Raw genomic sequence first — 24,375 nt, 5'->3', positions numbered from 1 at the left:
CCTTGATTTGCTTTGTTTTTGGAAACCACAACAAATTCCTTGGGTTTGTGTACATTTGCCAAATAAAGCTAATTTCTCATTCTGAAATAAATAAAAATCTATATTTTTTTCATTTTTTTCTTTTATTTTGTTGTTTGATCAGGAGGATTATAGTATAATTAAAAACATATTTAAAATGTACTGCTATTTTATATATATATATATATGTTTTTTTTTTTCTTGTTTATTTATTACATTTTTTATTGTGCCCCCTATTTATAGACTTGGTGTATTAATATAGGTGTATTCAGTTGCAATACATGGCATGTTGTTACACGCAACAGGTGTTTCAAATGTGCTTCATTCAATCATATTTTGTAATAATCATTTATTGATCAAGAATTTCTATATGCTGCTTGCTTTAGTCTCTTAGAAACAGCAAGTGTAGGAAGCCTGACAGTGAGTGATGACATTGTTAAAGACATTAGTCCGACCCTCATCAAACTGACAATTCATGCGATTGCTTTATATCCGCATCAGATATTCATACACTGTGTCCGCCCCGTTCGAGCCAATATGGCGATGACAGCTGCTTCCAGTTTCCTGCTGAGAGGTTATCAAAGGGACAAGCCACTCGGGTGCTTGTTTGTCTGGATATAGCACAAATGCAACCGGTTGATTTAGTACCGGCATGTTGCAGCAACCAGCGAGCTTGTTGTGATATGCATCAGATTTTATTACTTTTTTGATTTAAAGTGGATTTATTTGGTGCAGATTGCGATATGTGTTCAACACATCATGCATGACAAAGCAAAATAATCAACTCACTGCTCTTGACTGGATAACTTTTTTTTAATAAGTTATTTAAAAAGCAACAAATACATTTTTTAAAACTTTTTCCCAAACTATTTGGCACACAACTTTTTGCTTATTCTATGGTTTCCATTTGTGAAATCTTCACTTATGCAAACTTCACAGCAAATCTGACAGACTTTGCGGCCTTACATCACCAAATTTAGGGGTTTAATTTGAGAAAGGGCCTGACTCAACTTAAGATCTGAGCATGTTAAAATCCATGTTGAAAAATGAGGGGAGGGTCAAATTAAACATACAGCTCCACCTCTAAGAATCCATTTTGCTATTTATGAGAGGAAATGATGAAGGATGAGCAGCTTTCATTTCCTCTATTAAAGCCATGTTCACTCAAGGACAGAAAAGATTTTCCTCTAACTTCATTTCAAGTGGCAATTGTAAACTGTTCCATTGTGTCCTTTGAGCTGAAATGGATTGACTCGGCTCAGCGGAAGACAAAAGACACAGCTGTTCTATCAAATCAGCTGAAGTCAAACAATTTGTGTCATTTTTGAGAACCAAGAGATTGTTTCTTTTGTTTGTAGTGCATTGTTAATCATAACAAAAGCTGCTGTCCGTGTGAAATGTTTGCACAGAAAGCATAGAAAACCCATTCACTGCATCAAATGCTTCCACAGGAATAGGCATCTGAGCAACAGTGTACCAGGATTGGTTTCTCATTTTACTCTGTTATATTTTGGTATTGCCATTTTGATCTTAGAGTTAGGATATTCTGTAAACATTTCAAAGTGTGTTGCTTAAAAATGTGTTGTTTTAGATATCACTGTTATATTGAAGTGCTGCATATAGATCAAATAAGGTTTAACTCAGGCTTGTGTGTTCAGTTCATACAACATGCAGTATATCCCCAAAAATATTTTTCTGTGATGTCATTCATCAAAACATCAAAAGTACACTACTATTCAAAGTATGCAGTGGTAAGACTTTTTCTTCTCTTAGGCTCACAAGAGCTTACTTTGATCAAAATACAGTAAAAGCAGTTTAAAACAAAAAGTTAAAACTATTTAAAATAACTGTTTTCTATTTTAATATATTCAAAAATGTAATTTGTTCCTGTGATGGTACAGCTGAATTTTCAGCATCATTACTCCAGTCTTCAGTGTCACATGATCCTTCAGAAATCATTCTGAAATGCTGACTTGCTGCTCAAGAAACATTTCTTATTATCAATGTTGAAAACAATTGTGCTGCTTAATATTTTTTTAAGGATTCTGTGATGCTTTAATTGTATTACATATAAAAATATCATATAATTTAATAACATTCCATATTTTTTATATATATATATAGCTTTTAATTGTATTACTTTTGATATTTTTATATTGTTTAATAATATTCCTTTTAATAAATAAAGAACATATTAAGGAATGAAACAATAATATAAATATGATTTAATATACAACAGTTCTATATAATTATTAGATCAAATAGTTTACTTATTGTAATAAATCTTCCAGTAATATGCTCTTAAAAATAGATAAGATTTTAACAGATAATAATGAATGACTGTTTAAACATTTCCATTTATTGCTGTTGATTGCTGTTTTCTTCTCTCTCTTTCTCTCACACACACAGACACTCACCTAAAGTGGTAAAGGCAGCATCTCAGGTTCTCAGTAGCATGTGGCAGTACAGAGATCTCCGGAGCCTTTATAAGAAGGTAGGAGGCCTGCTTCCACTCATGACAGCTGTGTCCCATTTCATCCGTACCAACCTGAGGAATTCATTTAGCATGCTACCTGATCTCCCACTCCCACACCATTGTGTTTGAACCTTTAGAGACAATAGTTTAGAATGAAAACTGGAGAGTTTTTGTACCCCTCCTCCCCAACAAAGATGTGCGACCTACTATTTATTCAGCACAACACCTTGTAGCTGACTGAAAACATTAATCCACACAGACTAGCAAAGAATGCTCTATTGAGCAGTAACGGCTAGGCTAAAGAGATATTTCCAATCAATAAGTGCTTGTTGCACTTACTATTGTGTGTATCCGTTCAGACTCCCTTGCAGATTATTGAGGCAAACTTTGGCCTTGGCTAGCGCTGACTGCATTCAGAACATATTGTATGGTCTGAACAGCATGATGAATAGACTGATGTGAGGAGACCTTGTATGAATGTTGCCATATTTCTATGCAACAGCTATTAAAAGCAGATTTATTTTCCTTTCCAAGCACAAATTTTTAGCTAGCATTTAGGGGCATTAAATAGACAGTGTGCTCATAAATTAAATTTAATTAAGGGCAAAAGGAATTAACCTATTTACATGTAGCCAGACCTCTCTTGTTGCATTCAAACACAGTTAATGAGCAGCCAAAGTAGAGTTAAACATTAACAAGGTCAAACCAAACCAAAATGTTCCCAAATGAACTACTAGTAAGAGCATGAGATTGGAAATTTTGGGTTGTGACAGACCACCGTCCCCCACAAGCACTAGAAGCCTCTAGGCTACGAGAACACACCATTCCCGTTCGCTGAGCATTCTCCGTCCTGACAGATACGACGCTGGGTGGTGAGGGACGTCCTGGACCGAGCTCTATAATGTGCCGTTTCACTCACTTGATTCTGCAGAGCAGGCGTCACAGAATTACAGCCCACGGAGACGGCAACGGATGCCATGCTGACCTTTAGAGATGAGAAAAGGCCAAGAGCCGACTGCCTGCGCCGCTGAGATGAGTTTAGAAGTGTGTCTGTGGAAATAACGGTGCCCCCTCCCCATACTGTGTCGGAGACAGAGCACAGCAATTCACAATGCCTGTTCGAAAATGTCTGTAATATGTAATTATGGATGTTTGTGAGTTTACCCTGCTGAGCTTGTCACCATCAAATCCAATGTCGAATTACGAGCTCTAATTTCATGTGCACATACTATTAATTACCCTCTCTGTCTTTTTTAAATATTTAGAGGGTTCGACAAAAAGGTACCATGTGTAGATTATAATGAAAGGGAGTAATTAGATAGAACACCAATTCGCATTATAATAGCTGACTTAATATCTATAAATAATATCGAACAAAAGACCACAGCGCTTACAGGTTCACAGTGGCGTTGTGTTCGCATGCCGCCTTGAGGCAGGTTATCGAACGGCTGCTTTAGCTGATGCAGATAAAGTGATGAGGTCAAGGACATGGAGGACAGCCAGAGCTATAAATGCATCATCAGAGAGGCCAAAGTCGGTAAATTTACAGTAATACTTATTATATACAGTTCTCAGATTGGTTTTTGAGATATAGAGCTCCCCTATATAGTCTGGTTTTGCAAAGATTTTTAAAACCTCCCACAACCTAACCTGTTTCCTCCATCCCAGCTGAGCCCTGGAAATGTCACCAGGGATGGTATTAAGCAAAGGGCAGCAAGAAAGAGATTGCTATTATTAACATTTGCAGAGCCCCGTCTCTCATCTCATGAGTGAAAAATAAAAATTTTTCCACGTGGATGTGTCTTTCTCTCCCTCCGCTGAAATGAAAGGTGTCAATTGGATGAGTCGGGCCACCTGAGGCACAATTCTTTGTGTTTTGGGTGGTGTAATGAATGAAGCCCGAGAGAGAACAGGGAACACATGAGGGGAGGAAAGCAAAAACAAGAGGTTTGGGAAGCCAGACACCTCCCAAGGCTGTAAACAATGGCCTCGTGCCCAGTAAGCATCTGTGATCTTTTGGTTTTGATGCTTCTAGCCAGTATGGAAGGAAGTTGTGTGTTATGGAGTTTAACAGTCTTTAATAATATACTTAGTTCTGTGTGCCCTGTATTCTTTATTTTTTTCTTTATTTTTTACCATTTAAAATTTTATATATAAATTCATAGACATAAATAAATAAAATTAAATATATATATATATATATATAAATTCATAGACATATTTAATTTAAATTAATATATATACTTTACTTCCTGTTACTTATATTATCTTCCCCCAATAATCTTTCAAAAAAATTACTATACTATATATATATATATATATATACATATATATATATATATATATATATATATATATATATATATATATATAGTAACATATATAATATATATAGTAACATATATATATATATATATATATATATATAAAGCCTGAATGATTCATACATTTCAGAAAATTATTGTTTGAGTTTGTGCATTGCATTTATGCTCTAGGGAGGTTCAGATATACAGTAAACAGATTTTTTGCAACATTTGAAAATTGCTTTTTGAAACATTTTTTAGCCTATAATGCATAATTATTTATAATTTATAATTTTGCATATTAACATGTATTTAATTCATATAAAGTTGCAGCAGTTGATCTGCTTGAACAGAAATCTTTGAAGAAGTCAGACGGCTTCCAGATCCATCTACTAATAAGGTGTGTGTGTGTTTGTGAGAAAGCCCAGAAGTGCTTGGCTTGATTTACTCAGTATGACATAGAGCCGGACTAAGATGAAGTAAAGTTCTTGCCTAAGAGAAGTTGCTTATGCCATTGATCTTGAGCCTGAAGCCTCACACATGTTGTGCTGAGAGGTGTTACATTCAGCCTGGCAGCCTCCTGAGATGCAATTCCACAGTCATCCCTCCCGAATGCTCTCCACAAGGAAGTATCAGGGTAGTCAATTGCCTCAGCGACCCAAGGGAGCCAACGCAGCAAGAGCAACGCTCCTGGCTCCATCCGCCTCTGGGAGTATAATAATGAGCGCTTGCCATTGGCTTGCTTCAGTGCACATTTCCACACCAGAAGTTTTTTTTTCTATCTGACTCTTAAGCAGCATTATTGAGGAATCATGGGCAGGCAGGTTGCCATAAATGACTCATCTTTGTATGGTCTGCTTGGTCTTTTCAGTCTTGGTCTGAGTCAGAATCAGTCCTGTAATGGTGCTTCATGCGTTCAACTGGAATTAACAGAATAAATTGAGGGTTTTGGGTTAAAAAGACGCACATGCATTTACTGTTCACCAGTTTTACACCTCAAGAGCCGTTACCTTAGCACAAAAGTCCATCAATTCAAGCGCATTATTCTCTCAGACCTGATAAAGAAGAAAGAAATGAGATATGGGATGTAATGAACGCAAAAAGATTCTTTAATCACATTGAAACTCAGTCTTCCCTGAAAGTATTGTTTTCAGAGAGCAGAAAGATCTTCAAAAGAAGCATCCATCCATACTGGTATCTTCTATTACACAGCCAGCCCAAAGGCCCATTATCATAGAGAATATAGGTAAAAGTTTTCATTTCTACCTCATGTGGGAAAGTTCAAGTAACACTTAGAACAGCGTGAGTAAAAGGAAATGACAAACTCCCCTACTGAAGAGGTCTTTAGTCGACAGGCGACAAGTACCGTTTTTTCCTTGTTCCGTGCCTCTCTTCACGCACCTTGGAGCCTTCAAATACCTGTCCAATGTCATTATTTGCAACAAGCACATTAGATGGAGAGCAGTGGTTTCTCCTGCTGGAGTTTCTGCCGTGCTGGGAAAGTAGGGCAGCTTTGAACTGCACCGAGTCTGAGGGACCGACCGTTTGATCTATTCCTCACCTTTCCAGCAAAAGGAATGTCATGGAGAGGCAATTGGGATGTCAAGGGTAGTGTTCTGTGTCCCTGTTAGAGGGCTTGTTCAGTTGGCCACAAGTTTTCAGACATTCTCCTTGTTTCCTCACTGTGCATCTGTAGCCTGTTAGCACAAATCTAGCTAACAAAACTTCAGCTCCTTCATTGACCCATTCTGAGACTTTGTAAAATGTTGAGTTTAGTAATAGGATGAAATTTTCTCACTGCTTATCTTTATTGATTTTGGTGGTTTTATGCCCGGAACTATGCTCTGCAGTAATGTCCACATGAATCAGCTGTATGAATCATTTTAGCATTTCTTCAGTGAAACTGAACTTATTTATAATCTGATGAATGCTCTCAAAGGCACAGTAAGGAATTTTCACTGCTAGAGGGTGCATGTTCAAAAGAAATAAAGGCATATTTTAATGACTGAATCTGCTCATTCCGGTCATGTGTATATTGGGTAAAGCAGTCCTCTTTTATCATACTAGTTACATTTGAGTGTGTTGAAAGTTCTGTTATAATGCTACTCTGTGAGTTCGCTCGGCAGCTGCTATGAGACACTTGTTGCACACTGCAGTAAGCTACATCGATATTAGAATATCATATTAATAAATGCAGGATGGCTTGTGTTGCTAAATGGTATGCGAATAATATATTGTGTGATGCTTTATTACTGTTACTATAAATAAAACTGTATCTGATTATGCTGTGTTAGCCACTTTACAAAATAGTTTACTCTAAGGCATGGTAAAAATATGGTACTTGCAGTAAATCAAGCAAACGAGATTCAATCAAAAAAGGTGCATTCACGCCATATCGTAATTACGAACTACCAACTTAAAAAAGCATCATCTCAAAATAATCGTAATTATGACATTGCGTGAAGACTATACAGTGTTGAGCTATATAATAGAGATTAGTTTTCATGCACTAGTTAAAATTGCTTATTTCTCTGGATTTAAACATTCTTTAAAACGCATAACATAGCACTTTGTTGTTTCCAAAATAAAACCAGAAATCTTATTTCTCTGGATTTAATGACATTCCGTAGCAAAGTTAAAACATTTTCTCTGGGAAACATAATGTGGAAACATTTGGGATAATGTAAGTATACAAGTCAACAAAATATATAACTGTTCTAGTTGTATTTTTTATATTTCAATAACAAAAAAAATCTTACATATTGTGCCTTTAATATCTTATACAGGCAACTTAATCCATTCAGACACTGTATTCCAGCTTTTAGTTGTTCTTTTTAATAATGCAGTATATGAGTGTATGCTCTCAGCACACTCAGCAGACCAATTGATTGATGTTCACAGAGATATGTCATAGAGCCAGTGGCCAATGGCCTTAGTTTATCTCCTCCATCAGCCTTTCAGGTTGCTTCAGTCACACATCAAACAGGCTTTCTCCACAGCCACTGACTCCAGATCATTCGTCCATTGATTTCTGTACCTCCACCTGCCCATTGATTTTTGTAATGACTCCACACTAAGAGGCCTTAAACTAAACTGACAGGATAACAGTGGGATAATGTAGCGTACATAGATACTAAAAAAAGGATGTTGTGTTGTGCACCCTCATCTAGAAGACAAAACAAATTAATGTATGCATTATTGTAGACATTTCTCTGTTTCTTTCTTTATTTTTTCTAGGATGGCTACTCACAGTATCACTTTGTTGGCTCGGCCTCAACAATAGAGAGAGACAGACAGAGACCATACTCATCGTCACGCACTCCGTCAGTATCTCCGGTCCGGACGTCCCCTAATAACCGATCAGGTGAGTATATGTATTTATCTTTCTCAACAATGACAACACATACATTTTACATACAGTATGCAGTGCTGAAATATTGAGTTGCTGTCCAAGGTCCTGAAATCCAAGCTCTACAGTCTGGATTTGAAAAAATTACAAACAGCAGGTTGATTCTCTCTTTAACCCTGATAGAATCCTATTAAACTGATGGAGATTTCTCAGTGCATCCTGGGACTCAGGGTTAATGATCCACACTACTATTGGGGTTAGTGGATTCATGGCCGGCTGGTTGTGGTTCTAATACCTTTTCCGGTGGACTTAGCATCTCGCTGAAGCAGAAAAGTACTTTTCCCAGATTAAGAATTTGAGAGGGCCGTTGGTGGAGGAGGCTGAGTAGCAGAAGAGGGAATTTTAGGACTAATGGGTCTTTAAATGGCCGGAAGTGATGAAATGAAGTTCTTTCTTCTTTTAATGCAAAATTTTAAATATTACGTTTAGTTTTGCATAGAATTCCTTCCCAGACCATTTAGTCTGTAATGAATATATAGCCAGTGTTATCCTACAGTTTTTTTTATAATATAATATAATTTTTGTGTGTGAGTGTGTGTGTGTGTGTGTGTGTGTGTGTGTGTGTGTGTGTGTGTGTGTGTGATTTTATATTTTATTTTTTACTGTATTTTATATTTGATGATAAAAATATAATAATATTATTATTCCCAAAAAACAGAATCAGTCAGTAACAATATTGATTCCGACAAACCTTAACTACACAAAATAGTGATTGGTCTGATTTGAACATGACTGAAAATAAAATGGTGGGGTTAAGTTAATTAGATGTTAATTCATGGATTCAGTGAAGGATTCATTAGGCCGATTCTGTCAGGGTGATTCATTAAAAGACTTGGGTCATAAGTGTCATTTTATTCATTAATCGGATTAAACTAAACACATTGTTTGTTTTTACACACAGACAGGAAGGTGCGTTATCTTTGCATTTAATTCAGGCTGCAAGCTCACGTCTCATGTAAAATATAATTTAGTTTGCCATGACACTGTAGATTCAGTTGACTAGTGGTGTAGGAAATATGGCGTAGAGCAGTGCTCACATAATTCAACATGATCTCTTAAGATATTTAAGATAAACTGATTCATTGTCTGCTTGTTTTTCTCAGTTGAATCTCTGAGGTTTCCAGTCATCCACTGGCTTGCAGCTGGTTTCATGCTGTTCTGTCTGCAGGCTTTTCCTCTATGGTCTGAGCTCCAGAGTGTGTCATGAAAACGGTGAACGGTAGATTTTTGTAAGAGATCAAAGCACTCAAAGTTAGACGGAGAGAAGGAAGGTAGGGGAAAGAGAGAAATTGGTGTGTCTAAGGTCTTGTAGGCGTACCGGAGTATAGCTGTGCTCTTTGGTGCAGAGCATCAGAATGTGACAGCAGGGTTTAGCCTGTGCTACTCAATTAATATTTCCTAAGATACATGTGAGCTCAAAGCCAAAACAATACAGCAAAATTAGCAGTACTATGTAATTCATTCACTAATACCACAACCTTGTGATTTGCTGCAGCATTACAGACATGTTTTTACTGTGGGAAAAGATATTTATTTGTATACTCATTATTATTTTGTGCAACATTGTATTATCAAATTTAAAGTAATATATGTATTTATTCATTTATTTATATTGTATAGTATTTATAGTAATTAAAATTAAAACTTTTTTTTTTGCAATTGTTTCAACTTGTTTAATATGCCATGGCTAAGAGCTATAACTTAAAAAAAAATACAATTATATATTTAAGATGTGGTCGTGGACTTCTAAATATTCTCCTTTTTTTTTAAACAACATAGAACCCAAATGCAAAAAAAGAGAAAAATCCAACTTTTTATTTAAGTACATTACTTTGGTGGTAAAAAACAAAACAAAAATAACACATTTAGAAAAAAAAAACTTGAAATCATGTGTCCCACAATTATTGGCACCCCTAACAATTCCGCTGAAAAATAGGAACTTTTAATTAGTAATTCATGACCTGGGGTATAAATATGACGTTCCACAGAGGCCTAATTCTCTTACCCATTTGTCAACATGGCAAAGACAAGAGAACACACCATTCAAGTAAGGCAGATGTGTGTCGACCTTCATAAGTCAGGCAATGGCTACAAGAAAATATCCACTCGCCTTAACTTGCCCATATCTACAGTCAGAGGAATCATTAAGAAGTTTAAAACAACTGGAACAGTGACAAACAAGGCTGGAAGAGGTCCCAAGTTTATCTTGCCACAACGCACAGTGAGGAGAATGGTAAGAGAAGTTAAAAAAAAGTCCTAAGCTCACTGTCACAGAATTGCATCAAAGAGTGGCATCTTGGGGTCACAAAGTCTCCAAAACAACCATCAGACACTCTCTACATGCCAACAAGCTGTTTGGGAGGCATGCAAGGAAAAAGCCTTTTCTCACTAACACTCACAAACGTAAACGTCTGGAGTTTGCTAAGCAGCACTGGGACTTCAACTGGGATCTTGTGCTTTGGTCAGATGAGACTAAGATTGAGCTTTTTGGCAACAAACACTCTAAGCGGGTCTGGCATAAAACAAAAGATGAGTATGCCGAAAAGCACCTCATGCCCACCGTGAAGTATGGTGGAGGATCTGTGATGCTTTGGGCCATTTTCTCTTCCAAAGGCCCTGGGAACCTTGTTAGGGTGCATGGCATTTATGAACACTTTGAACTACCTGGACATTTTAAATAAAAACCTGATGGCCTCTGCCAGAAAGCTGATGATGGGTCGTCAATTTGGTCTTTCAGCAGGATAATGATCCAAAACATGTGGCAAAATCTACACAAAAATGGTTCAGCAGTCACAAAACTCAAGGTCCTCCCATGGCCATCTCAGTCCCCAGACCTCAACCCAATCGAAAACCTGTGGGGCGAGCTAAAGAGGAGAGTGCATAAGAGAGGACCCAGGACACTGGATGATCTTGAAAGATTGGTGCAAAGAAGAATGGTCAAAGATCCCTCTCTCTGTGTTCTCCAATCTTGTGAAATGTTATAGGAGGAGATTAAGGGCTGTCTTGTTGGCAAAAGGGGGTTGTACAAAGTATTATCAGGGGTGCCAATAATTGTGGGACACATGATTTCAAGTTTTTTTTTCTAAATGTGTGATTTTTTTTATCACCAAAGTAATGTACTTAAATAAAAGGTTGGATTTTTCTCTTTTTTTGCATTTGGGTTCTATGTTGTTTAAAAAAAAAAGGAACAAATCTTAAAAATCCACGACAACAACTTAAAAAGGCACTCCAAAAATTGTGAAACACACACAAAATGCTATAAATCAACTTTAGGTTTTTATTTTATTTAGCTTTTTTTTATGATTCAATAAATTAAATATTTTACAAATATAAGGTACCTATTTTCTTGCTTTATTCTCTTTTCATTGGAATTTGATGGACTCATACCAACACATAAGATTATTCATAACAAATGCATAAATCTGGTTGAAGTGCAAAAACAGCTGCACTTGATGTAACACCTGCGTAAAAAAAAAAAATCAAAACCGTAATAGATTATAAATATGATTGGATGAGCCACATTTGACATCATTGTAAAATTAGCTGCTATAACCTGAAGCACCTGCACAAAGTCATATTCTGTATTAATGCACTCAGCAGCAATGTTGCTTGGCAACATTAAACGTATAGTTAGAGCAGATACCAGCAGAGCGTCATGACACATCAAAAGTGAATCACTCCCATTATAATCAACGGATACACTAGAAGCATTCATCTTTGAATTTGCACCATGAAAGCATTCATCAGACAGTTTGCAGAGTAGATTATGGTTTTGTGCTTGGTGCATTTATGAATATATCTATGTAGAATAATAAAGTAGATAAATTCAACTAAAAAAGCCATGCAAAATGTTGCCATATTTTTTACTTTATGCTTTACAGTGTAAATCTTTTCATTGAAAAATGATTGGAAAAAGATCACTGATTTTTTTCATCATCATTTTATTAATATCAGCAGACCTCACATTAAAATTACACAGATATCAATGTTTCTGTAGCAGTCGCTCAGTTAAGTTGGAGCTCTGCCTGGTCAGTCCATCCACATCAAGGATTTTGGCATGAACTTAAATCCAGAGTTGACACGTTTTGCTCACATTTTGCTCCCTTTTATAATTTAATCACGAAGCACAGAGGTGATGCTACTAATGCCACCAAACAAGGCCTTCAGATATACTCTTATGGGATGCCAGACCCTAAGAACACAAACAGCCTTGATGTGGAGTTGCCAGCTATTAATGTAATACTGAGACACATTGAGGGAAGCAACTCAGAGCTCTTTGTTCAATTTAATAAAGTACAGTTGAGTTCATTACTGGTGTTTTAAGGACTAGTTCACCCAAAAATGAAATTTACTCACCCTTTGACCATGCAAGATGTAACTGAGTTTGTTTCTTTATCAGAACAGATTTGGAGAAATTTAGCATTACATCACTTGCTCACCAGTGTATCCTCTGCAGTGAATGGGTGCCGTCAGAATAAAAGTCCAAACAGCTGATAAAAATGCCAGAAATCTGCAAGTAATCCACACAACTCCAGTCCATCGGTTAACATCTTACGAAGCAAAAAGCTGTGTTTTTTAAGAAACAAATTCATCAAGGCATTTTAACGTTAAACCATCAATTCTAGTAAAAAATACCAGTCCATAATCCATAATAATGCTTTCTCTAGTGAAAAAGTCCATCCCCTATTGTTCTCTCACATCAAAATCCACAGACATATTTGATTAGCACTTTTTTTGTTTGATCTGCACATATTTCTTTCCTGATTCTCAAAATAGCACAGTTGAGTACACTTAGATGTCCTAAAGAAGTACTAAAGAAGAATTTTTAGTATTAATTACAAAATTAGTGCATGGAAATAGAGCACTTTAAGTACATTATGGGAGTGTACTTTTTTCTCACCAGGGAGCAAGTGATGCAATGCTAAATTTCTCCAAAACTGTTCAGATGAACAAACAAACTCATCTATGTCTTGGATGGCTGAGTAAATTTTCAGCAAATTAAAATTTTTGGGTGAAGTATTCCTTTTTTAGTGGAAATATCAAATGCACATTGTGTTAATGAGTCGAAAGTGTAAGGAAGCAATCTGTAGATCACTTCAAATACAATCTATGATGTGGCAGAGATTGAACTGTTTACCCTGACTTAAAGAGCTTTTTTATTGTCACAATTTATCATTTTTGAGAAAGAAGGGAAAGTTGGCCTTAACACTTTTTATTTGTTTTGTTTTTATAGACATACAGATTGCTAATTTCCTGTTGTAACCTAAATAACATAGTTGTTCAAGTTGACTAACATTTAACTTCAACAACAAATTAATGTCATCAGGTTTCATAGGAATTTAATTTGAAAGGAATTTATTGACAATAATAGTTTTTTTTTTTTCAAACTGTTGTGTGTATTAGCTGATATATCAGTACATATTTCTCAGAATCAAGTCTATTCAGTGCTGTAGGTAAGGAGATATATGTAAGTTTAGCAATAACCAGCTGTTCCTCTCCTAATGCCTATGTACTGTAGCTCAAACACAAAAGTCCTTTCGTTGAATTTTACAAAATCACAATGACCAAATCACAAACACATATTTTCAAAAACACATTTCAAACATAAAAAAACAATGTCCACCGAAAAATATTGTTTTCATTTTCTACCATTAAGGTAATCAACTGTTTGGTAGAGTTGCAGCTTTACCAGAAGACAATCGAATCCGAAAGCACTGTACACTGTGTTAAATGCATCAGTAGTGATTTTCTGCAAAACTGCTTTGTGTGTTCCTAAAAATCTGTATTCGTGAGGTTTATGGAAACATGACAGGAGCCTATGAGAGTCTCATCGCTTGTTGACTCCGTAACCGCTGGAGCTCCTCAATATTTAAGGCCGATAATCAGTTATGTGCATATTTTTGCAAAATAATGCTTTGTTGAGGAGCAATGATTAGATTAGAGTCATATCAAGGCAGTTTAGAGGAGGGTAAAGCACTTGCGGTTATAATCTGATTATGGGTTTGAAATAATTAGCATGCTAATGTTTCTCTTGGCCATTGTGGGTAGAGTGGTGCTTAAAGCTATTATGTGTTTTACTGGAGTGTGTGTATTGAAAGAGTGTGTGTATATGAGCCGGTTTATGTTTCATGGTCTGGGCTAATCAGTAATAGGTGTGGGTGCATGTGTGTGTATGTGGGTGTGTCGAAATCCTTCTATGCTGGCCAGAGAGGTCTTCCGTGCCCATGAGCCCTCGGGTAGCTGTGTGCTTTGGAGATAGTGCCGCTGCCCACTATCCAGGGATCCAGGCTCTATCAGACCAGGCTCTAGGAGGGCCGGAGGGGGAGTGGCGCTGATCCGGTTAGAGCATTGAGGCTGGAAGGGATTTTTAGGCACAGAGGGAAGACTCTCTCCTGATCTCTGTGACATTCATACAGCTGTTTTAAAGTGGCTAGGACAAAACACAGAGCTCATGGACAGAGAAAGAAATCAGGCCAAACAGCCCAATTATACATCAAGTGATACAGTTTAGATCAGGGGTGCTCTGTTCCTGGAGATCTACCTTCCTGCAGAATTCAACTCCAATCCACATCAATCACAACCAGTTAATTAAGATATTCAGGAGCACTTGATAATTACAGACAGGGCTGTTGAATCAGGGTTGGAACTGAATTCTGCAGGTAGGTAGATCTCCAGGACCAGGACTGGACACCTCTGGTTTAAAAAATACAATTAATCTGCTTTGTTAATAATTCTGTATGAAGAAATGTATGAACGTATATATGAAGGAATTGTGCTGTATTTGAATTAACTTTTGCACATTACTAGCATCTCCAAGGTCTCTGTCATTTCCAAAAACAAGCAATTTGTCAGTCCACACAATGACTAATGAGATTTCACAGGGGGTGGAGATACCCACCTTGCAACCACTCAGAACATTCTAACAACTGAGTAGCAACACAACCATTCAGAACACAACACTCTAGAAAATGAATAGACCTTATGTGCCAAACAAACAAGTGTGCAGCCATCATTCAAATTTTGTTTGAACTTCCGTTTTTGCGGTAGCTCTGTATATTTCTATGGCATCACTGTTGAAGATTAGCTGAAGATTGAATTAGCTGATGAAGTGGATTTACTTAGTGTAAAATCAATGAAAGTTATCATGAACATTGTAATGTTTGATTCAAGTGGATGTCATAAATGTCAGTAGACCGGGAAGATTTTCATTCATAAATCTGTTCAGATCTTACCTTCATGCTGTGGAAATACAAACCAGAAGACAGAGGTCAATGAGTGCAGCAGGGGGGGTGCTAGAGAATTTTGAACGCAGGTGCTGAGAGGGTGCTACATCATTGACGGGGAGCTGGGCAATTCAGGACTCCAGTCTTAATCTTCCTACTGGTTGCTCTTTTGCGGCTTACTTTCTCAGTTGGTAAAACAGTAACAATAAAACAGTAAGATACAATGACAAACTAGCTTACAAAACGTTTATTAACAAAAACAAATAAGACAAGACAGGCATTCACCACATGCAGTATAATGACAAATAAATTAGAACGTTTAGCAAACACTGAGGAATCAAAATAAATAAATAAAAGAGAGCCTCCATAGCATGGTAAACAGCAAAGATAAGCTTTTTTTTATAAAAAAAAAAATAGAAGAAAAAAAAGTTAAACTAAACTTGCAGCAGGTGACAGTGCTGTCACACAGGCAGAAAAAATGGTTGCAGTCTGGAGTCCTGCATTTCATAGTAAATATAACCAAAACAGGTTATTATTATTTTTTTTATATGAATAAATTAAATATAAGGAAAACTCGCCCATTCGATTTTGTAATAGGCCTATTCTTTAATTTTGTAGTCCGTATGAAAAGGTGCATTTCTGTTAAAGGCACATCGATGTGGAGATGGCGAGTCAGCGTCGGCATTCGGCAACTTCATCTTTGCACCCGACACGACTCAGAAAGCACTAGTTTATTAATAAATAATTAAAATGTCTTATTTTCCCCTGAAACATTAATAATCCTTTTGCCAGTGCTTTGAGGCAATTGCTTTATGCTCAAGCTTGAGTGCAGAATAGGCTCTAGCCTAATACGTCTGCCTATATTTTAAAGGATGGTTAATCTATTATTGCATTAATCAAATTTAATATAACGTGTGACTAATTGACTAGAAAAATCTTTGGTTGGGGGCAGGCCTACTTAGCACAAGGAAGTGCTCCATTTTTAAATAAAATGCTATAATGACATTACGAAAAGTGTGACAGCTGCAAATCACGTCATTATTGCACTGCACAAGTTATGCATGCCTTTTTTTATTATCATCTTAGTTATTAAAGGGGTCATATGATGCTGCTAAAAAGAACATTATTTTGTGTATTTGGTGTAAATCAATGTTTATGCAGTTTAAGGTTCAAAAACACGTTATTTTCCATATAATATACATTATTGTTTCACCTCTATGCCCCGCCTTTCTGAAACGCATCGATTTTTTACAAATCTCATCGTTCTGAAAAAGCGAGGTGTGCTCTGATTGGCCAGCTATCCAGTGCGTCGTGATTGGCCGAATGCCTCAATTGTGTGACGGAAATGTTACGCCCCTTAACATACTATGCTGTCTCCCAGGCCAGCAGTACGAGACTCAGTCCAGCTGCTCTGCTCATGCACATCCCATCATCTGTTCTCTTTTAGCACTTCAGTCAATGTACTGTTAGGAGTAACTGAATAATTCTGGATATTGGTTTATTTCGCGTCAGAGGGAGTGAAAGGCACATTTATAAACTGAATAACTTAAGTAATTTGTGGATTAGTGCATACTGGAGACACAAACCATTTCAAACGATTCAGTTCAATGTGGTGAACTGGTTCGACTGGTTCACTAAGAAGATCTGGTTAAATAGAAAGATTCATTTGTGATCAAATGAGAAAAAACCAATAAAATCCATTACAAACGAGGCATCTGTTGCATCCAGTGGGGACATAATTACTAATTATAATGACTTATACAGTTTTTTTACACTTTTTTATTGCGCATCGCAAACCTAAAACCAAAAACTAATTCTTCATCTGAGAAACAACAAACAAAAAGCCTACTCTACTGCTCAAAACTCGCGTTTGAATCATCATTGGCAAATTATTTCAATATAAAAAACTTACTTACAGGCTGTGAGTCAGAAGCGCCAGACTTTCCTTTCAAAGTTTGAACTGCCCAACTTTATAGAAACAGCCTTTGTGCCACAGATGCGTTGCAGGCTACTGGTTCAGGAAACAGTCCTCATCCTCCATAAAATGTGCAGCACACATCTGAATATTTGGGTTGGACTGTTCTGGAGCAGTGTTGAAATACAACTTAACCACTGATTTCTGGTCATTTTCACTTTTGGAAGGCCAAACAAAATAGTTTCGCTTTCACAACGAAACACACAGCGACTCCACAAAATGGCAGCGGCGGCAACAGCGAGAATAAAAGTTATGCCTTCTTTCTTTGTGTGAACAATCTATCAGATCTATAAAAAACCACCCACAAAAGCCAACCAAAAATTATTAGACATGTTAGAATGAACCGTTTTAGGGGGGTGTGGTTGACTCATAACTTTTATAAAGAATATCTCTTTGAATTTGAGACTTTAGTCTTTGCAACTTTACAGATCTTCTTTATGCACCAAGAGCTTGTAACACTCCAAAGAGAAAGGAAAACTTGAAATCGCATCATATGACCCCTTTAAATACAATGGGCTATGGCATGTATATAATTGATTCCAGGAAAAAATATGTGGGGATGCTATGGTCTTTCTTGGAGGTGCTGAAGCACCTGCTAGCCCCTCCCTAGCCCCGCCCATGGAGCGCAGTGCTGAAAAGGGACAGACAGGGCCACATAAAGTCTATAGCAACTTTCTAACAATAACACAGGACACATAGGGCCTGTTTACACCTGGTCACTTCATACGTTTTTTCTGATTGGATAGCTATCCGATCATGAAAAGACCAGGTGTAAATGCCCTCCGAAACGTATTAGAGACTGATATAAATCCGATCGCTTCAGGAAGTGGTCTGGGATGCATTCCAAACGAAACTGGACAAGTGTAAATGTATCTGGTTGTTGAAACAACATATGCAAATTTTACTCCTTCCCAAACTTTAAAATAATAAATGTGTGAGAGCGTGTTATATGCTATATGGTATTATAGTCAGATATGACAGCGCTAATGCTACAGGCGTTGCCACGGACAAGTAACTGAGCATCTCTTCAGCAAGCTGACGTGCAAACTTCCGCAAATGAAACTGAAAGACGCAGACGCGCAACACACAATCATCTTCATTAAAAGTAGTGTGACTAATCTATCTTTTCAGTGCTGATGCTGAGCGCTCTCTTATTGCGGGCTTTGATCTTGAAATGAGCTTATAACTAATAAAATGCAGAGCTTATCTTTTGATTTCGCTGATGTGTACTCCGTTAAATTTAAATATAGTGCGGGAATTGAAGATCAGATTTATATCCGTTTTGTGACGACACATTTATGTGACCAAGTGTAAATGGAAACGTTTTAACAAATCAGACAGATATCTGATCAGCGAAAACGCATGAAATGACCAGGTGTAAACAGGCCCATAGCAACACCATGCTGGGTAGATTACTTACAAACTGTAGTCTGTTACTGATTACAAATTACATTGAAATTAAAATTGTAGTCAGTAATATAATCAAGATTACTAATTTTAGGTAATGTAATTAATTTTAGATTACTTATGACATAACTTGTTTATAGATTTAAATGTTAAATCCAGATTACATGTAAGCAGTTACTACACTGTCATATGGTAACTTCACTCTTTTCTGTCATAACTTGACATATGACATTAATGTCATAACTGGCACTTCAAGGACAAATATGGTACCTTTTGTGTGATTTCCTGTTTATTTGAATTGGGGGTGCTGGGTAGATTGGAGCTGGCTGGTACAGGACCTGTTGGAAACATCCTTCATGCTGTCATGCTAAACAGCACTAATGATGATTAATGATGCACATCTCTGCATGTCCAGCCTCGTACAGGCAGGAAATGATGAACAAAGACAGTAAGAAGCAGAGAGAGAAATGTGTACAAAAAAAACAGAAACTGAAAAAAAGTCAACGTCAAGTCAAAGTTGGTAATAACGACATTAAGGCGGGCAGACAGAACAATATCTAAATTTAAAAAAAAGAAAGAAAATAGTTAAAACTACAAAGTGTGAAATCAGGCCGGTGTATACCCAGATGTTCAGTAAGAAGGGTTTGTGTGATGATTTGAATTGCAGCCAGCGCCCCCGCCTCACCCAGAGAGATGATCAGCCTCAAGGACAGGAAGAGCGACTACGACTCCACTGGAACCAACGCCAGTTACCATGGAAACAAAGGAGAGCACACTTCCAGAAAAGACATAATGGCAGGTAGGTCTAACTTCAGGAGGAAGAGGAAGAAGAACAGAGTTTTATTCAAAGCACTTAACAGCAAGAAAATTAGATGTCCACTTATAGAACTGTGAGTTCCACTGTTTTCTGAGCTTTTTAAAATATGTACAATAATTTTGCCTTAATTCTAAGATCTATTATTACTTCAGTGTATTGTATTTCAAAATGTGTCAGAAAAATATACAAATCAAGATTTGTTAGATATTGTAATGTTGTATTTTAATATATGTTAGGGGGAAAAAAATAACACAGTCTGGGTTTGAACTCTTGGCCAGCCACACATAAGTGTTAAAGGGCAAAATCTGTTAATGGTCCATCAAGCCTCATCCCTGACTCACGTTTGGTTAAAATAGAACTCAGAGCTCCTAGCTTCAGCCCTGCGAGAGTATCTTATTTTCACTGTCAATAAGTACAATTTCCAGAATTTTTCATAGTTGTTAGATGCTTGATTTATTAAAAAAAAAAAGATAATTCTCTGCGCATTTATACTCTCATGTTCATCCCGCAGTTCAAACCTCCTGTGGAACATCCACATTGTTCCGGAACTCATACGAGACTTCAAATGATGAGATCAAACACAACCAGGTGAGCAAAGAATCAGCCTGAGATGGCTCCGCTAGCCAGGGTCTAAGATTGCATGTCAGATGTGTCTCTGATTGTGGAAAAACGTCCTAAAATCTCACCATTTACTTTAATACAACTGTTATGCAGCTATGTTAGGATATGTCATTAGCGCTTGTTTTCAACACAAGGCAGCTGTCTTATCTACCAATCCAGAAATGTCTTGGCAAACAAAAGGCTGAAGATCTATTCATTCTTGCATAGACCCCTCAGATGTTGTTTATTTGACTTTGTGAGCCATCATGCTATGCTAATGAATTACAACTATATGCTTCCAAGTTTTTTTTTGTTTTTTGGCACTTTGGCCATATAGAAGATATAATACTTCTACTTGACAAGGTTCATCATGGTAAATTTTCTGATTTCATATGGATTAAGTTTGCCAGATGTCACTGGCACACTTCTGCACCACACCGTATGTTGAGACAGTCGACAGAAATGCTGTCCCAGACGAGCAGCTGCGATGAGGCTGGGTACTGATAAGCCTGGCTTCCACATGGATCTTTCCTTTCTGTAGCTGGAGAGCATTCAGCTCTGAATCTTTTTCAATTAGTAACATCTCATTTTCTGCTTCAAATCAGAATCAAAAGCAGCTCTGTATGGACAGAATAATGTGAATTTAAATGGTTAGATCACTCAGAAATTAAGTTTGTGATCATTTACTCACCTCCTGTTGTTCCAAACTTGCATGGCTTGCTTCCATGGAGCATAAAAGGAGGTGTTAGGCAGAATGTTATATTATCTCATTTGTATGTCTGCATATGAAAAAGATTGTTTTTGTTTTCAAAAAAAAATTAAATGGGTCATGGGTCAGAATTTTGTACTATGTTTCTCAAGATTAGTTAAGGAAGTTTTCAAAGTTTTTGCACCAAAAAAATCCAATATTTGTAAAAATTATCATTTTCCACCCTCATTTTTACTCTCTGTGAAAACCAATACATTTTAAGGGCCATTTTAATTTTAAACACCTCTCAGAAGTAAATGCCCACTGCTGCGATTGGCTAACTTCACTGAACCATATCCATAATTAAAATAATCTGGCAGGGAGTCAGAATTCAGCACCAGCAGCATATTTAGAATAATTCACAAAACAGTTCATTGTGAAATGTGAAGAACAAACAAAAACTTTATCTCTCAGTCTCTCAGGCATGTCGTTAAAAATAAACTGAAGTCATGCATTTCTAATGCTCAGATCTTTAGGTGGCTATGCAAGGTTTTTGAAGGTGCAGTTTCTTTACATCCACCAACAAAACAACGTCTGAGCTTGAGTCTTACTCGACATCTTTATCCAACAGCAGTATCGCTTTTGTGATTGATGGACAGACATGAGTTGTTCAGAACACTTCTCCTCAGATTACGTGCGATGCATATTAAGGGGTGTCTCTTGGAGAATTGCATCACGATTTTCCCAATTTTATATCTGAGCATTTCAGAAGAGTAGAAAAGAATCATTCATATTTTAAACTGGTCAGTTAGATTTGAATTTTGAAACTTGCAATATTTTGATTCTCCGTTTCATAACACCTTTAAGTTTTCTTTGCAAAAGACATTTTGCTATAACAGCAGGAAATTATAGAGTTATGAAAGTATTTTTAAAAAAACACACCAAAAAGCAGTAAATTCATAAATACATGCATGGCCAAACATTACTGATTGATTTGTAATTTTCAACTAATTTTTACCGATGTTACCAAAAGTAAGTCATTCGTGTTATTTCAACAAAAACTCAAAACATAGCCGAGTTTAAAAAAAAAAAATGTATGTACATTATCAAAAAATGTATGATATAGCACTGGGCCATCCTTTGTTGAGCCTTGTACGATATAAAAGCACATCCGCTCAAAATCACTGTGTTTGGAAGCACAACAGCTACCCTTTCGTCCCAAATTTGAGATACAGTAAGAGACTCTATAGGGTTCTGTTAATCAACTTCACTCACAAATCCTTCTTTCACCTCAGGTCCCAGTGCTGCCCGCACCACAGGAGCCCCCGCGCAAGGACTACGAGGCATACCCCATCTATGAAAACTCCACTAGGAACTTTGAAGAGCCATTTTTTGAGGATCAGGCCCATCGTCCCCCTCCCGCCACCGATCTGAATATGCACCTCGGACTCAAGTCCACTGGGAATTATGTGGACTTCTACTCTGCCGCACGGCCCTATAGCGAACTTAACTACGAAACGAGTCACTACCCCGCATCCCCTGACTCCTGGGTTTAGGACTTGGAGCACATAGAGGCTGGGAAACTGCATGTGCATGCATATCACAAAACCTTTTTCAGAGAGTTTTGTTAGTCTAAGCTGGTTCCATGGCGAATATGAAAAAAAAAAGAAAAAGAAAGCGAGAGAGAGAGAAAAGAAGGCCTTGACAGAGAGAGAAAGAATGCGTGTGAGATGAGAGAGAGCACATACTTTAAAGAGAAGCAAAAGCTTAACCTTTGGAGTAGAAAGTGGGATATGTATTGAAAGGTATTTGAAAAGTGTAGTGGCAAAAAAAAAAAAAAAAAGAAGAAATATAGCAGAGAAAGGTGAGGTATGTAAGCACAAGAAAATTAAGTTTGTAAAATGAGCTACGGGAACAGCTTTTCACAATTTTCAAAACTTTCTTTTCATTCATTTGAAGTCACGGTGGATCAAAAGCCTTTTCTTTATACATTTTTCCCCTTTATTTTTTTTATTTTTTTTTTTTGATGTAAAGTATTTAGAGTACATTAAAGAAATGCATTACACAAGTGCATTGTGTAAATTACACAAACCACTCGATTCTTCCCATGGCTTTGGGTATATGTTTTACAGTACAAGAAAAGACAAAAAATAATAATAATCCTCAAAGAAATGTGTAAAACTTCAGTGTCCATTCCCCAAAATTACGCTCAAAAAGCAAGGATGTAAATGCCAATATTGTTCATTCTGAAAATGTGAATATGTCTGTGGCGACTAAAACAAAAGCATATGAAGACCAGAGCATAATTTCACTCTCCTTGTCAATGAAGTGCTTTCTCACTGCCTACAAAAATAGATGTAGATTTTTGACATAGATTCTTTTTTCAATTTCACTTTTTTCTTTCTTGGTGACTCAGTGTGGAATAAAAATAAATGCGGCTATTTATCATCCATACTTGCAGGAAAACTGTCTGTTTTAGACCTTGATCTCAGTTTTCTGTGCTAACTGACTGTGCCAAATTTTAAAAATCTCTTCAATCAGCACTGGGGACATTTTTGAGTTTTTCAGTTACTGCTTCAATTTGTATCTGCGTTTTTTTTTTTCTTCTTTTCATAAGTGTGTTTTACTGGAATTAAGCGACATCTAGAAAACACTGGAATACTACCAGGAGGGCAAAACTTAACTTTTCAAGCTTAATTCCCTCCAAAGATGTACAAAAAAAAAAACGTCTCTCAATGTTAGTTGAGTGTTTGCTGTATGTTGATCAGTGTTTGCTATGAGAGGCTATGTTTCTGACAGGTTGCTGCTTCTGTTTGACTTGACCAGAGATGATGAACTGCTACACTGAGATGTTAATAGAGAATGATAAATATATAAATATGAATATAAATATAGATCTATATAATTTTTATGTGCTGATGTCAGTGTCACTGAAAGCAACAAACCAGAAAAGACTTGTACAAAAAAAAAGAAAAACGATTCCGTTTACCTTCATGTTCTGATTCCAACAGAGAAAAGAGAAAATGAAACTTGAAATGTTGACCTGGTCCCAGTTGTGTTGTTACCAAGCTACTAAAATAATCATGCTGGATTTGGATGATGTTCTGATGTCAGGTCAATAAATTACTCTGTGATTTGAAGCCGTTTTCTTATATCCAGTTGACATGCCACAAAATAATCATTTTCACACCCAAACGATTGTGTGTTCAAAGCAGTTACGCCAATATTACCGCTGGTTGGACACTAGGTGGTGCTTTGGGGCAGGTTTCGCTACACAATGGCCACGCACATGCTGAAGCTAAATTCAGTTGTCAATTCACCTTTTAGTACTTTTTGCCAGAGGTGGAAGGCGTATGAAAATATTCTACTCAAGTAAAAGTACAATTACATGAACGAAATTTTACTTAAGTACAAGTAAACAAGTAAAGTACAAGTTGATGTCGGGATTTTATAAGCTGC

The 24,375-nt window shown here is 36.8% G+C and overlaps 1 protein-coding gene across 2 annotated transcripts in view; it reads left to right on the top strand.

The window, feature by feature from the left end:
• Window positions 1-24,056, top strand: part of LOC109099634 (catenin delta-2-like) — a 249,903-nt gene extending 225,847 nt beyond the window's left edge. For both annotated transcript variants that reach the window (XM_042714368.1, XM_042714369.1), the window contains 5 exons: window positions 2,428-2,512; window positions 8,035-8,161; window positions 19,479-19,610; window positions 20,140-20,216; window positions 22,212-24,056. In XM_042714368.1, coding sequence (XP_042570302.1) covers window positions 2,428-2,512; window positions 8,035-8,161; window positions 19,479-19,610; window positions 20,140-20,216; window positions 22,212-22,472 — 682 coding nt within the window. In that variant the 3' untranslated portion in view covers window positions 22,473-24,056. The remainder of the gene's footprint in view (window positions 1-2,427; window positions 2,513-8,034; window positions 8,162-19,478; window positions 19,611-20,139; window positions 20,217-22,211) is intronic.
• The last annotated feature ends 319 nt before the right edge of the window (window positions 24,057-24,375 follow it).

Source organism: Cyprinus carpio, chromosome A24 (genome assembly GCF_018340385.1).
Source record: "Cyprinus carpio isolate SPL01 chromosome A24, ASM1834038v1, whole genome shotgun sequence".
Lineage (NCBI taxonomy): Eukaryota > Metazoa > Chordata > Actinopteri > Cypriniformes > Cyprinidae > Cyprinus > Cyprinus carpio.
Note: the sequence above shows the minus strand (reverse complement) of the source record. Positions and strands in the feature narration are given on the sequence as shown.